This window comes from Oryzias latipes, chromosome 18 (genome assembly GCF_002234675.1).
Source record: "Oryzias latipes chromosome 18, ASM223467v1".
Taxonomy (NCBI): domain Eukaryota; kingdom Metazoa; phylum Chordata; class Actinopteri; order Beloniformes; family Adrianichthyidae; genus Oryzias; species Oryzias latipes.
This window is the reverse complement of record NC_019876.2, coordinates 21,722,219-21,738,351: the sequence shown is the minus strand read 5'-3', so window position 1 is coordinate 21,738,351 and position 16,133 is coordinate 21,722,219. Positions and strand designations below refer to the sequence as shown.

General features: G+C 48.5%; 1 protein-coding gene across 3 annotated transcripts; it reads left to right on the top strand.

Annotated features, from left to right (window-relative positions):
- The first annotated feature begins 528 nt into the window (after positions 1-528).
- Positions 529-15,168, top strand: LOC101169068 (insulin receptor substrate 2-B). Of its 3 annotated transcripts, XR_002875249.1 has the most exons (3): positions 529-4,843; positions 12,053-12,389; positions 12,497-13,768. XR_002875249.1 is itself a non-coding variant. In XM_023965867.1 (2 exons), exons 1-2 carry the CDS (start codon positions 1,045-1,047, stop codon positions 12,061-12,063), a joined length of 3,810 nt encoding a protein of 1,269 aa, XP_023821635.1. In that variant the 5' UTR covers positions 529-1,044; the 3' UTR covers positions 12,064-13,768. The 3 variants fall into 3 exon arrangements, 2 of the variants coding, with proteins under 2 accessions (XP_023821635.1, XP_023821636.1); XM_023965867.1 differs by having other exon boundaries at positions 12,053-13,768; XM_023965868.1 differs by lacking the exons at positions 12,053-12,389; positions 12,497-13,768 and adding an exon at positions 14,000-15,168 and having other exon boundaries at positions 532-4,843.
- Positions 15,169-16,133: the final 965 nt, after the last annotated feature.

Genomic DNA, 16,133 nt, shown 5'->3' with positions numbered 1-16,133 from the left:
TCTTATAATTGCTATTGTTTTACAAAACATTTTATTTTAGTAATGTGTGTTTAATTATGTTAATTATGTTTCTGAAATTTTTTCGTTTGATTTTGTACGGAGAGATTCCATGAAAAGTGCAATGGATAAAACTTGATTTGATTTCTAATATGTAATATTGTTTCCTGTATTGATTTTTTTTAACCTCTTTTCATTTACCATAATGTCTTTTATTTTTTGCCTTAAGTGATAAGGTGATATAATTTGCACAACAGGGCCACTGTCTGTATGAAACAGAAACTGTACAAAACATTTATGCAGAAAGTTGTTTTAAAATTTGTGTAACAAGCATATAAGAACGAACCATAGATAGACATGCAGAAACATGTTGAAATAACTGAACTCATAAGAAGAACATAGATAACGGAACAAATACAAACAAGTTCTTCTGCTTCTTTAAACCATTTTATTTATTTTCATATTCAATGCTAATTTAAATGTATTATGCCTCGTAAATTTAGCTTTAAACTATCTAAATCTTTGTGGTGATGTAAAGAGGGGGTCGCTGCATTAGTCAACAAAAGCCTGACAAGGCCCCGCCCATCGGGAGACTTGTGAAAAGTCTCTGAAATCTAATTGGGCTACATTGATGACGAACTGGTGGATCTCGTCTGCGAATTGGCCCGCAGACCTGTCAGACAACAGCTGAGGACCAATCAAAACTCCGTATTTTACATCGCCCCGCTCTCTTGGTGACGTATGGGTCATGTGATGTTTGTGGCCCGCAGAGGAGCTAACTGAGCCGCGCTCACGGACGCTCGCCGAGGCGGTCATGTCGGTCCCGGTGGGCTTTAATTCTTGAAAAAGTAAGGCGGAGGATCAGCTGCTGAACGGACAAAACCCGCATTCAGTGACTCGGGAGCGTACCTAGCGCGGATCAGCACCGGGACCGCGCGGCTCACATTAGCCGGCCTAGCCGGAGCCGCGAGCCCGTCTCCCAAAACAAGAATGGGGTCTGGCTCTGCGCGGGTTCGCCTGCTGGGAAAGTGACCTTTGGTTTCTGTGATGGATCTAACGAACCACCCGGAAGGGGGGGGCGCCGTGATGATGGTGGAGGCCCCGCAGGGGGAGCCGGTGAGGAGAGCCGCGGTCACCAACGGAGCTGGCTCGGTGCGGGAACCCCCGTCCCCGGTAATCGGCACCGGCTCCCGTTTCCACCCCCACCACCACAGCCTGCAGCAGCCCTCCCGGGAGCCGCAGTTTCATCTCTTTGGGGAGAAGAGCACCGAGTCTCCGGGCCGGAGAGCCTGCCCATCGCTCGGCCAGCTCCCCGCCGCCGAGGAGCCCCCCGCGGGCGGCGGTGCCCATGTGTTGGCGGCCGTGCACGTCGCGAGCGCCTCTGACGCGGTGGAAGACATCCGGAAATGCGGATACCTGAGGAAGCAGAAACACGGACACAAGCGCTTCTTCGTGCTCCGAGCCGCCGGGCCGCTCGGACCCAGCCGCCTGGAGTACTACGACAGCGAGAAGAAGTTCCGGAGCAGCCTCCGCCACGCTGCGGGGGCCCCCGGAGCCGCCGCGGCCGCGCCTTCCCCTCCGAAAAGAGTGATCTTCCTGTCCCAGTGCTTCACGGTCAACAAGCGGGCGGACTCCAAGAACAAATACCTGATCGCGCTCTACACCAAAGACGAGTACTTCGCCATCGTGGCCGAGAGCGAGCAGGAGCAGGAGGACTGGTACGTGGCCGTCAGCGCTCTGATGAGTGAAGGCAAGCGTGGCCATGTGGACTCTGATGACCTGGATGATGGGTACGGTACCGTCAGTCCCGGTACCGTGTTCAAAGAGGTGTGGCAGGTCAATGTGAAACCTAAAGGACTAGGTCAGACCAAAAACCTGACCGGCGTGTACCGTCTGTGCCTCTCTGCCAAAACCGTTCACCTGGTGAAGCTGAACTCCGACAACCCCTGTGTCAACCTGCAGCTGATGAACATCCGGCGCTGTGGACATTCAGAGAGCTTCTTCTTCATCGAGGTGGGCCGCTCCTCTTCTATCGGGCCCGGGGAGATCTGGATGCAGGTGGATGACTCTGTTGTGGCCCAGAGCATGCACGAGACCATCCTGGAGACCATGAAAGCCCTCAAGGCTTTCGCAGAGTTCCGGCCCAGGAGCAAGAGTCAGTCTTCGAGCTCCAACCCCATGCCCTTCATCACCACGCGCCGCCACCTGGGCAACCTGCCTCCAAGCCAGACTGGGCTGCAGCGCCGATCCAGAACGGAGTCGGTGGTCGGGACCCCTCCGTCCAGTAAGAGCTCAGGGGCGAGCGGTTATCGCTTCCGGACCTCCAGTGAGGGAGAGGGAACCATGAACCGGCCGTTCCGCTCTGCCACGGGGAGCCTGGTGCATCTGAACTCAACGCGGGCCCTCCATGGGCGTCAGGACGCTACTGGCGGCGTCTCTGGAAGTGGGGGGGCTACAGGCAGTTCTGGCACCAGCAGCGGGCGCTACACGAAGGCCATATCCGGGACATCCTCTTCCTACCACGCTCGCTCATCCTCCCTGCCTGTCTCCCACTTCCCCTCCACCAGCAGCCCGGTCAGCGTGTCCTCCAGCAGCGGGCATGGCTCCGTGTCGGACACGCTCACCCGCCCATCCAGCGCCTCCATATGCGGCTCGCCGTCTGACGGGGGCTTCAACTCTTCTGACGAGTACGGATCCAGTCCGGGGGACTTTCGGTACTTTAGGGTGAGGAGTAACACGCCCGACTCTCTGGGCAACACCCCCCCAATCAGAGAGGAGAGCTGTCTTAATGATTACATGGCCATGGGCTGGAACCGAGATGTTTTTGGTGGTGCGGGGGACGCTTCCCGTGAGGAGAGCACCTCAACAGCCGATGACGACCGCTTGTCCTCCTCATCTCTGAGGAGGAGGACGCACTCTTTCTCCAGATCTGCAGGGGGGGCAACTGGAGGCTGTGGTGTGGCGGTTTATCAGAAGATGACCCAGACCAACCTCTCATTGGATGAGGGCTCGGATGTGGCGCTGCCGTTTGGTGCCGGGCTGCTCCGGGGAGGGCCCTCCTCCTCCACTTCCTCGCTCCGCTCTGATTACAGCTCCTGTTCAGAACACAGCCAGCAGAGCCGGCCCTCCACCCTCCCCAGGACTGAGGCTGCTGCTGAGCGCCCACCCCTCTGTGCCCAGGAGGATAGCGGCTACATGCCCATGATGTGTGGCGTCGCTGCATCGCCGCGGGACACCCCCCCTGACTACATGCCTATGCAACCCAGCTCCTACCCCCAACACAACTCCCATTCCCCCCAGTTTCACAGCCGTTCACCCCACCGACCCACACAGCCGCAGGCCTCCACAGACGCTCAAGGCTACATGATGATGCTCCCTGGGGGCGGGGGCTGCACGTCTTCAGTGCTGCAGGCCTCACCCAGTCCTCCCAGTAGTTCCAGTTCATCTGCTGCTACTGGAAGCTGCAGGGGTGGGGGGGGCGAGAATGGAGAGTACATGGACATGTCTTACAGCAGCGGGCACAGGCTCTCAAGTGCCACAGGTGGCCCCCCTGAAGGAGCCCCCAAGTCTTACAGCCCCTACTTCTCCCTCCCACGCTCCTATAAGACCCCCACCAGAGAGAGGGATGGAGAGTATGTACCCATGAGCCCCCCTGCCAAGCCAGTGTCCATACAGGATAGAAGGGCGGTGGGGGGTTCTAGCACCTCTACCCCCTCCCACCCCCCACCGCCTTACGGCGCCCACCACACGACCGCGGTGCCGGCGGAGCGGCACGTCCTGAGGCCCACACGTCTGCCTCTGGGCAGGAGGAGTTTCCACGGCCCGCTCCCGGTGACTGAAGCCTCCACCTCAGTGGCCCCCCCCAGCTACTCTGAGGGTCCTTCCAGTCCTGGGGAGTACATCAACATTGAGTTTGGGGATCAGTTTCCTCACCAACAGCAGCCTCCTGCCTATCCTCTCTCTGCCCCAGATGAAGAGACCCCCCTTGGACCCTGCTGTTCGCCCCCCCAACCCCAGGACTACATGAGTGTTGAGGTGGGGGGTCTGGGAAAGAACCAGTCGCCCAGGCCTAGCCTTGTTGCCCCCTGGAACCCCCCCAGCTATATCAGACCTTTAGCTAGTAACCCTGGGGCGCATGATGGGGGGCACTGGAAGTCAGTGGGAGAAGATTACACTGACATGACCTTTAACCTCAGTGGGGGTGGGAAAGCTCAGAGCACTACAGCTATGCTGCAGCATCTCTGCGTGATGGAGGGGCATTACAAACACACCTTCTCCTCACCCGTTTCTCCCCCCTGCCTGAACCGGCCACCCACGCAGCAGTCGGAGCCCAAAGTGGTACGAGCTGACCCCCAAGGCAGAAGAAGACACAGTTCAGAGACGTTCTCTTCCAGCTCCACCCCTGCAGGAGAAGGGCTCAGCTCCTCCCCCCCCAACTCCTCACAGGCTGACCCCACAGCCCACTGTGAGTCTTACCTGGTGGGGGGACAAGCTTCCAGATGGGCCAACTCAGCATCCTTTGACTGTGTGTGGATGTCTGTGGAGGGGGTCAGAGACTCGCCAGCTCCCCATGACTCACCAGGAGCCACAGAGGCCCCGCCCCCTTTCTCTGCCGCAGAGGCCGGATCCGGCAGAATGTGCAGGAACGCGTCTGCCGGCTTCCAGAACGGACTCAACTACATCGCCTTGGAGCTAAGGGAGGAAGGGGTGAACACGGAGGCCGTGGCGTCTGGAGCGACCGGCACCAACGGGGACACAGCTGGGGAGGGAACGGTGCCTCCGCCTGAGAACGGAGCCTATGCCAGTATAGACTTCACCAAAACGGACGGAGTCGCAGCTGCCAAGGGTGAGTGGCGTCCTCCGTCAGTTCACCGGTTTTAAATAAAGCTCGAGTAGTTCAGGCCAAACCTGTATAAAGTCGACTCGTTAGTCTCATCGAAGGTTAACTTAAGTCGTTTTAACTTAATCCAAATCAACCTTAACCCAAGGCTTATGTCAACTTAACCCTTTAACATCAGAGCTTTTGACTTCTGTAACTCTTCAAACATTTACAGCATTAATGTAATTCCAGCAGATTCTAATCAGAGAAAACCAGCTTATATACAACAACTCAATCCATTAAAATACAATGTAGTAGTACTTTATTGATGCTGAGGGAAATAAATTCTTTTCAGTATGTCCTAGAACAAGAAGGACGACAGAAACACACACTGACAGTTCAAAGTTGACTGCATAACATGACATGATAGGCCTCTTCCTCCTTATCTTGGGTGTGTGGACGAGTTGCAAGAGGAGGGGATGGTCTTTGGTGGCACACAAAAATGCTGTATCTCAAAGTTTTTATGTGTAGAATAGGCCTGCACAATTAATCGCAAGTTTATCGTTATCGCGATTTCAAGCTGTGCAATATCCATATCGCAAAAAGTTGGTGAAAATCGCAATAAATGGTAAACCTTAAATGTTAAAAACAATCTTATGGCAACTTGAACTAATTAATACATATTAAAAAATCACTTTATGCATTTGACCAATCAGATGGAGCCCTTCACGTTGTTGACCAATCGGATTTTAGATGTTGCCCTCCTGATTAGACAAGTCATTTGGAGACTAATTTAAGGTATTTTGACTATTATCTAAATTAAACTTTTGCAGTGAAATGGAAATGTTTTGGTTGTTTTTGCTATTTGTTTATTTATTGCAAGTTATATCGTCATCGCAATATTGATCACGGATATCGCATATCGCATGTTTTCCTCATATCGTGCAGCCCTAGTGTAGAACAAAAATCATGGTATGCAACACTTTACAGTAGGGCACGGCGATATGGAATTCTTTGTATCACAATACACATTTTTTTTCATATCAGGAGATAACGATACATATCACGATGTAATCCAAATAACAATATTTCACTACTAACTATGTAGGACAAAAGACAAAAGGACGAAAGAAATTGACCAAAAAGAGAGCAAATACACATGACTACGTTCACGCAAACGTTTACTCGCCATGAGCCGACTATTCCTCTAACTTTTACTCACCAAATAGAGGAAAATGCTCGCAACTGGCGAGTGTTTTGGACCCTTCAAAATAAAAGTCTATCGCGATAGACTACTTCCAGGAACATCTCTGGAGCTAAAGGGTTAAATTGTTGAAAAGAATAGAATCAAACTTTATTGATCCCACAACGGGGAAATTAACTAAGGGATCTTAGGGTTACATCTTTTATGGGTCCACATTTTTTAGCTTCATTGCTTTAATGTCTGTTCAAAACACAAAGTTGCAGAGGATACAATGGATGTGGTATGATGGGCAACAAATGAAAAGGAAAAACTAGGTCTTGGTGATGTAGAAAAGTTACGAGAAGGAACGGTAAGAAGTTGTTGGTTTGGCTGGGGAATAAATGGTTTTGTGAACTCTGCAGCTGATGTCTGACCACTAGAGATTTTTCTCAATTCTGCCTTTTTTCTTATTTGCGAAGCTTCCTTTAAATCTCTTTTTGTCATTGACTGTTGGAAGTGATGGCCTGCAGGGGCTTAGACTGTGCACCAAACACGCCCCCACCCCCATGAGGGTTGTGTCCTGCAGCTTGGTGAGCAGGCAGGGTTTATGTTGGGTCATACATGGACTGAGCCACCCAAAAACATGCCCTGTTTTGTTTGTGTCGGCACGATCGCAGCTTTTTATACCGTCGTGTTCATTCATGGGAGGCTGCGGGACCTCCTGCTGCACAGCAGGGACCGTCATGGCCATTCTGGCAGCGGACAGTCTGGTTTCGGTCGGCCTCCTTTCCACCGAGACGCTTCCACTCTTGGTTTAGATCCAGGTGCTGACTCTGCACCATTTCTGCTGTTTACTCCCCCTCCAAAGCTTCTCCTGACTCCTCAAACTTCAGAAAGAACTCCTTTTGTCCTTTGACAACCTGAATAAACTTGAGCCAATTCAATCCGAAGCAAAGTTGGCCATGTTTTTATGTGGCCATAAAAAAACAATGTTTTTTCTGTGAAAGATCAAGTTTGAAGGAGACCCAATGACTCATCTAGAGGTATTCATTTCCTTATGCATTGGATATTTATGTAGGTGACGTCATAGCCGTTGAGAATCATTAATGAACCCCTGGTATGTTTGGTGCATTCAGGGACACACCAGTTTGTTTGATTTGATACACCACATCCAAACTTTAACCTGATTTCTTTGAAGAGAAGTGAAGTTGCAAAGAAGCAAACTTTAAAATATGAGTGGACCCCCCCCCCCCCCCCCCCCCCCCCCCCCCCCGTAAGTCTGGTGGAGGGAAAGGGTAACGTAGCGCATAAGATGGGGGTGAAAAGCTCTTCTAAATTTACAGCTCTATTTCCAGACTGAAGTGGATTCAGGGTCCACTCGTAACAGAAAACTCTGCGCGTGTAAACAGCTGTGTGTGTGTCTGGTAGTGTCTTTTTTTCATGTGTTTGTATGTGTATTTGTGTGTGTATACACGAGTGTGTGCTTTTGGTTTGTGCGTATGTCTCTGCATGTGTTTTATTCTGTGTATCTGGGTGCATGCAGGTTTTTTTTTCTAAGTGTGTATGTGCACGCTTGTTTTTGTCTTTGGTGTGTATTTGCATGTTTTTGCGTATAAACGGGTGTGCATGCTTCTGTTTAAGTTTGTGTTTCTGTTTGTGTGTCTGGGGGAATTGCCAGTGTTTGTGCATGTATGTGTGCTTGTTTATGTGTTGCCGTGTTAATTTGTGTGTGTGTCTGTGCAAGTGGATTGTGTGTTTGCTCATGTTTGTGTCTGTGTGGTTGTGCATGTATCCAGGGGGGTATTCCAGGAAGCATGTTTAAACTACCCTGACTTTAAGCCTGAACTCTGGCTGAAATCCGCCTGAACTTGCTTACTTGGGGTATGTCGGTTCCAAAAGACCGGATATGAGTTAGCGTAATTACGCTCGACTTGGTAACCCTGGGTTAATGCTCGTGCACAGGAGGTACATAAAGACATTCTCAATAGATGGCCGATTTCCGGAGTGACCATGGAAACGCGTGGAGAAATAAAGAGAACGCTATACTTCAGTGAGACGGAGTCTGGGATTTTAATGACGGCGAATGAAGATTATACGCCCATCAATAAAGTAATACGGCTGCATCATCAAAAAAAAGAGTTTCTGATCTTATTTCCAGTTACATTGTGATGTATATGTACAACTTGTAAAACTGAAATGAATGAATACAATTGGTAACAAGTAATTGAGTTAAATTTATTCAACCTAATTTCTTAAGTCTATCCAACTCAATAATTGTTTATACAATTCACATTTACATATTTATCTAACTAAATGTCATATTACTCCAATTCAATTAAATGTTTTTCCATCTTAATTTATTGTAGTTCTTGAACTCTGTCTAAGTTAGAGGCTGGAGATTTTCTCATTTTTTTAACATTAAAATAAATATTACAGTGTCAATTTCCAAAATATACTATGCATTTAATTATCATGAATCTGACTTTAACTTAAGTTCTCATGCCACGATGTTGCACTAGGGCTGCTAAATTAAGCTAAACAACTAAACACATTTAGACAAAAACCTACACTTGTACCTAAATCCTTCCAGACAGGCTAAGGGAATGGTATCCCACGATTCCTTGCGGTGCCAATCTAACAGCAGCACCAAAGTTACACCTACTTAATTGAAATAATTTAAATGAAAGTAAAATAACTGTCTGATACTACGTGTTATTTTTAAGCTGAATGAACTAAAAAAATATTTATCTTAACTGAAGCAAATAATTAAGTTAGATCAAAGTAAAAAAGTTTATCTTTCCAACATCCATACATGTTCTTATCACCCTCTCACAGTGGAAAAAGTATTATCTGAGCTTCTTCATCCACTAAATCATCTTCTAATGGACACGCCATGCTGCTTCACCTCTCGGAAAACAAACTAACCTTCAACTAAACCTGCTCCAGATCAGGTTATGTTCAGAGCACGAGTTGTTATGGCAACTTGACATACCCTGAAACATATCTCCATTTCTGGAACTGAAAGCTTATCAACTTCCTTAGCCTCAAACTTACCGTGGTAACTCACACAACCTGCTTTTTGGAATACCCCCCTAGTGTGTGTCTGTGTGAGTAACTGTGAGTAACTACTCTGTTTTGAGTAACTGTGTTTCTGTAACATGTATGTCTGTTTTTGTTTTTTGTGTTTGTGTGCGTCTTGGGTTTGTCATTTGATGTGTATGTGCATCACACATTTTCATCCAATGTGTTCTTCCTGTGTTTGTGAACTATTTACAGTTTAAATAAAGTTGTAGGAATTGACTGTAAGAGAATTGGACTGAGTGTGATGTCGCCTGTAGAAACCACTCTGGCCAGTCAGGAGTGAGCTTGTTAGAAGGCCACACCCCTACCACTTGAAGGTGGGCTATACGAAATCTGTCTAAGGCCTCAATCGTTTGTCATGAGACCACCTACTTTTGTTGAGGAAACCTGATTAGTCGGTTTATAACTGAAATAACTTGCACTATAGAAAAAGGATATCATGCAAAAAAAATTGGATTTGCAAGAAGATGTTAAAAAAATAGCTAGAATGGTTATTCTGACACAAACTGAGTAATAGCTGTTTATTTCTCTATAGAAGTCTATGGGATTTCTAATCCTTGGAGGCAGCGGGTACTTCCTGTTTGGAACACCAGGGGGGAGGGGTCGCTCAGTCCATTTCTAATGTACAGTCAATGGCTGTAGGTCAGACGATGCCTAAAGATGTAAATTCTCAGTGATGATAAATTTGGCTTCTCCTTAGAAATAAGCCAGCAGCAGCTTCAGAGATGTTTCTGGAGACACTCAGAGACTCTGACATGAATTTCCTCCTCCTCTGACATGAAGCTCCTCCTCCTCTGACATGAAGCTCCTCCTCCTCTGACATGAAGCTCCTCCTCCTCTGACATGAAGCTCCTCCTCCTCTGACATGAAGCTCCTCCTCCTCTGACATGGAGCTCCTCCTCCTCTGACATGGAGCTCCTCCTCCTCTGAAGGAGACTTTGAGGCAGAAGCTGACATGAGCATCTGCAATTGTCCTGGTTTAGAGCCATGGAGATGTGAGGATGCAGAGTTTGATTGAAAGTCAGCTGATCAAAAACACATTAGAGAACCCAAAATATCAGGAACCATTAGGGAGATGATGGATCCGCCTGGATTTGTTCATTTAACAAAAAGCTTCAAATGAAAGGGAAATCCAGCTTTGAACAAAAACGTGTCATTAAAATCCCTCTGTAAACGGGGAAGGAAAAATGAGAGGAACAAAAAAGAAAAGTGTTTTTACCAGACGAGTCGTCGTCCTGATCCATTGCATCCCCATCACACGAGCCCCCCCAGCGACAGGGGGGTCCACATGTAATTAGAATCAGGGTCAGATCCTTGACATGTCACAGATCCTTCAGAAAGCGGGTCAGTTAATGCGTCAGCGTGGAAACGCGCACGCTCGTGTCCTGCAGTACCTGTCCCTGAGGGTCGGCGGGTTTATCTGACCCGTGGCAGACAGACAGGAGCTGCATTCCAGCCCCCCCATCACTGCTGTTCCCCCCCTTTGTGTCTCATTGTTGAGTCTGACAAAGCCTGGCTCTGCTGGAATAACCCAGCTCCACTGCCCGGGTCATTCCGGGCCATAGATGTCAGAAGTCAGGATGTACCAGGTTTGTTGTCTGACCATTAGATAGATAGATAGTCTTTATTGTCATCGCAACATTGTACAACGAGATTAAGGTGCAAAAATAGTCAAATAGTAAAAAATAAAATCACAATAAATAGTATAAAAACAATATAAAATACAGCAGACATAACCCACACATGCTTGGACATTTCTGTCATATTTCCATTTATGGCTTGTTCTTTACAGCGTTTAATGTAGTTATTGCTATGGGATAAAAACTTTCCTTGAATCTGTCAGTCCTTGTTTTGATTGACCTGAACCTTCTCCCTGATGGCAACAGTTCAAAGAGGGAGCGTCCAGGGTGTGAAGTGTCCTTAAGAATCTCCTGGGCTTTTTTGAGGCAGCGCGAGCTGTGGAGTTCTTCCAGAGGGAGGAGAGGGCAGCCGGTGATCCTCTGTGCCGTGTTAATGACCCTCTGGAGAGCTTTCCTCTGAGCCACTGTGCATCTGCTGAACCACACACAAACACAGTACGTGAGGATGCTCTCAATGGAGCATCGATAAAAGGACACCAGCAATCTCTGGGAGATGTTGTTCTTCCTAAGCACCCTTAGGAAGTGCAGTCTCTGTTGGGCCTTTTTTAGCAGCTCAGAGGTGTTTACTCCCCAGGTCAGATCCTCCTCTATGTGGACCCCCAAAAAGCGGAAGTCTGCCACTCTCTCCACACAGACCCCGCTGATAAACAGTGGAGGAACAGTGGTTTTCTTCCTCCTGAAGTCAATAATGACCTCCTTGGTCTTTTTGGTATTGAGGAGCAGATTGTTCTCCCTACTCCACATCGTCAACTGATCCACCTCGTCTCTATAAGCAGACTCATCTCCCCCCGAAATGAGTCCCACCACTGTTGTATCATCTGCGAATTTGACAGTGGTGTTGCTGTGGTGAGCAGGAATGCAGTCATGGGTGTACAGGGTGTAGAGCAGGGGGCTTAGCACGCAGCCCTGTGGGGAGCCAGTACTGAGTGTGAGGGCCTTGGATGTGTGTGGGCCCACTCTCACTCTCTGACTGCGATCAGTAAGAAAGCTCTTGATCCAAGAGCAGGTGGAGTGTGGAAGTCCTAGTTCCGTCAGTTTATTCACCAGTTTGTGAGGGAGAATGGTGTTAAACGCAGAGCTGTAATCCACAAAGAGCATCCGCACATAGCTCCCCTGTTTCTCCAGGTGGGACAATGCAGTGTGGAGGGCTGTGACTATGGCGTCCTCTGTGGATTTCCTTGCCCTGTACGCAAACTGGTGTGGGTCCAGGGATGTTGGAAGTAGTGATGTCATGTGACTCCGTACCAGTTTTTCAAAGCACTTCATCACCACTGGGGTGAGTGCAACTGGCCGGTAGTCATTGAGACTGGTGATGTGTGTTTTCTTGGGCAGGGGGACTATAATGGAGGACGTCAGGCATGTTGGGACAGTAGACTGGGCAAGAGACTGGTTGAAAATCCTGGTAAGGACTCCAGCCAGCTGGTCCGCGCAGTCCTTCAGAACGCGTCCAGAGACACCATCGGGTCCAGCAGCTTTCCTGGGGTTGACGGTCTTCAGTATGCTCCTCACCTCTTGCTCCTTCACGGTGAAGCTGAGGCTGCTGTGTGCCACTGGGTGGGGACGTGTGGGTGTGTCCGAGTTTTCTACCTCGAAGCGAGTGAATAAGAGATTCAGCTCCTCTGCCAGCGAGGAGTCAGCTTCGGCAGCACGAGGGGTGGTCCTGTAGTTGGTAAGATGCTGGACCCCCTTCCACACCTCCCTGCTGTTGTTGCTGTCCAACCAGCCTTCAATCCTCCTTTTGTAATCCATTTTGGCCTTCTTGATGCCTCTCTTCAGGTTGGCTCGGGTTGAGCTGTAAAGAACCCTATCGCCAGACCTGAAGGCAGTGTTCCTCTCCCTCAGCAGCTGCTGGACCTCCCGGTTCATCCAGGGCTTTCTGTTGGGGTACACCCTAATGTGCTTGTCCACCGTAACAGTGTCTATGCAGTTCTTAATGTAACACAGCACACTGTCTGTGAACACCTCCAGGTCTGGATGTTCAAAGACGTCCCAGTTGGTCCTCTCGAAACAGTCCTGCAGCTGCTGAGAGGCCCCATCAGGCCATATTTTTACTGTTTTCTTAATGGTGGGAGCAGTTTTCTTAAGGGGGTTATATGCAGGAATTAGGAGCAGGGACAGGTGATCAGACTGGCCCAGGTGAGGTAGTGGTCTATCCCTGAAGCCTAGCTTAATGTTTGTGTAAACCTTATCCAGAGTCTTAGCTTCTCTGGTGGTGCACTTAACATGCTGGTGAAGGTTAGGAAGCACTGGCTTTAAGTCCACGTGGTTGAAATCCCCTGCTATGATGTGCACAGCGTCAGGATACCTGCTCTGCTGCCTGCTAATGCTGTCATGTGAATGTCCGATAGCTGAGTTAACATTAGCGTCTGGTGGAATGTAAACAGCAGTAACCATGACCACAGTAAACTCCCTCGGGAGATAGATGGGCCTGCATCTGACAGTCACATACTCCAGGTCCGAAGAGCAGTGATTGTCTACAGTCTTGGTGTTTGTACACCAGTTGTTGTTGACATAAACACACAACCCCCCTCCTCTGCTCTTCCCGGAGTCCTTCGTCCGGTCATGGCGCTTAGCGGTATAGCCTGCTAGCTGGATAGCAGAGTCCGGGATGAGAGGATGGAGCCAGGTCTCTGTGATCAACAAAATGCAACTGTCCTTCAAGATCTTGTTGTTCACAATCCGTAGCCTTAGTTCATCCATCTTGTTGACGAGTGATCTGGCGTTCGTCAAAAAAAAGGCTGGGAAGCGGTGGTCTCTGTGGCCGTCTCCTTAGCCTGGCAAGTGCTCCGGCTCTGCAACCTCTCTTTTGCTTCCTGTCCCTCCGCCTTCGCTTCCTTACCGCGGGGGTTGTGAGCCACCTGGAGCCGGGGTCCCTCGCTATGTCCACCGGAATCTTTTGCGAGCTGACAAACTCGGCTGCGATATTCCGGTCGCAACAGACTCCTATTTTAAGGAGATCTAGGCGGCTGTAGATGTTGCTAACTCCCATGGTGTACACGGAACAGACAAAAGTAACACAAACAAAAATACGCGAAGAAACCGTAAAAACCGCAAAAACAAAGCAAAACAAAGCACTGACTAAGCACTGACTATAGAAGCACCGAGCCGCTGCAACACTGTGCGCCGCCATCCAGCATCCACAAGCTGTCAAGCTTGTGGTTCATGTTTTAATAGTCATCTGTGATCTGCTCGAGAGCCCCCACCTGGATAGGGTTAGGAAGCCTCCCCCTACACAATGCCCCGAGCCTGCTGTTAACCTCTTCTCTCTTTGTTTCTCAGACTGAGCCACAGGGGGCGCTGTATGCTCCACCTCCCTCCGGCCATCACTGGGACCTCCGATCCCGCCTTCGTCATCCTCGCCTCGCCAGTGACCTCTGCCCCCCCCCCCTCCCTCCCACGGAGAACGTGCTGCCTCGTCGAGATGGTGGAATGTTTGCTGTTCATTTCTTTTTTAGTGTTTTTCTTTAGTTCTGATTTTAAAGCCCCCCTACTGTTAACAACCATCAGACTTGTGGGTGAGACCGGGGGGCGGTTAGTATAATTGCAAATCGTTTTTTATTTGACACCCCCCCCCCTAACAAAAAGGGATGTTGAGCAAAGGCTTTCAGTCTTTGATGCATTCATTTTCTTAGAGCTCTTCATATTCATGGTTTTCATTTCAATGTAAAGAAACTTTTATTTTTCTATTTATTCCCCCCCCCCCTCCCACACACAACAGCTGCGGTACGTTGGTCAGTTATTTGTGACTGCAGGTACTGGGGGGGGGGTCCTTTTCCTAATTGACTGATGGTACAGAAAGTACTGAATGTTCTACTTAAGCCTCTGATGGTGCTCAGCGGGGATGGAATCAGAACACGGTGGGGGGGGGACACCCCAAATCTAGGTCCGGACACTATGGTACCAAAACCTGTTCAGAATCAGGCTGCTAATGTTCTGTCTGATACGTTTACATCAAATTGCTGTACTTTTGGCCCAGATGGTCCTAGTTCTCCTCTCAGATAATCCAGAATTTCACTTAATCCAGAGCGGTCAGGAACCCCTGCCCCCTCCCCCCAGTGAGACTTCTGTGGGCGTCGGCTCCATAATAGCCCCTCCCACAATAGGGGCAGGCCCCCACTAAAGGCCTGTCCCTTTCTCTGTTCCTGTCAGGCTCTGGTCGGGTTTGGCTGCTGTGTGAAGGTATGGTTTCCGTTTTTTTTTCTTTGTCGGGGGCTGCTTATGTTTTTATTTTAAATTTTTTTATTTTGTTCGGTACTTTCAGAAACATGTAAATAAGGAGTCATTGCCTCTCCCTGTCCTGGTTAAGCTCTGCCCCATTCTGTTCCTGATTTTTCTGTTTGGTTTCATCATGGAGGGAGGGGGGGGCAAGAGGCCATCTGCATAGTGTTTATATTTATCTAAACTTTTGCTTTGGATAGAGCTATTGCAATAAAATGTGTTCATGTAAACGCTCTGTTCCCGTCTCTTCTTGGTTTCTTGTCTTTGTCTAATCTGGAACAAACATGCAGGAACGTCTTAAGATTTCTTTCATGTTACAGTTTTTGGAGTTTAAAAAAACTACTGCAGCTTCAAGGAAAATCTGGACAGTTTCAAACTTTTTTTTAAAATTAATCTGATCACATGTGGATGTCTCCTGAAATAACCAGGGTTCCGCTCAATCATCAGAACTCGGTTCTTCAGGAATGCAGACGGTCAAGGATGAACTCAGAGGGAAATGCTGGTCCATGTCTTTATTTTACCAATGAAATGAAGTTTGACTCATTGAAGCCGAAGCTCCATCTATGAGGAACCTGCACATGCAGATGCTCTGCTGGAGGGAGGTGAGATGGTTGTAACCCTTGTGCTATTCTAGGCACTTTAACGTTGGGAGTTGGATCATCTAGACCAGTGTTTGTCAACCTTTTCTGAGCCACGGCACACTTTAACCTTAAAAAAAATCCCGCGGCACATCAGCATCCAAAAATTAAAAAAAAAAAAGGAGAAACTCATAGTCTGTATTGATCTACAGTCCCTCCACAATCTCACATGCATTTTTGAGATAATTGTGTCAGAAAAAGCTGTAAACTGCAGCTGTTTTTTCTCTCTAAAAGATGCAATAAAAGTTACGTTAGAAGATTTAAAAACAGTTTGAAGTGTGTTCTTTGGTTTCAAGACGTTTAACAACAGATTTCCTTGTGCGCTGTCACTCTCACAACCCAATGCATCATGGGAGATGTAGTGCATAAAACGGCCGAAGATCGCTTTTTGGAGCTTCATCGTTTTGTTCACTTGTTCCACGGTCTGATACCGGATTCTGTGGAAAGCTACACCGCTAAAGACGAGCTTTAGCTGGTATTTTTGTTAGAACTGAGCGACCTTACGAGCTAAATCGGGACACGGAAGTGAAGACTTTAACCACTTCTGATTGGTCAGA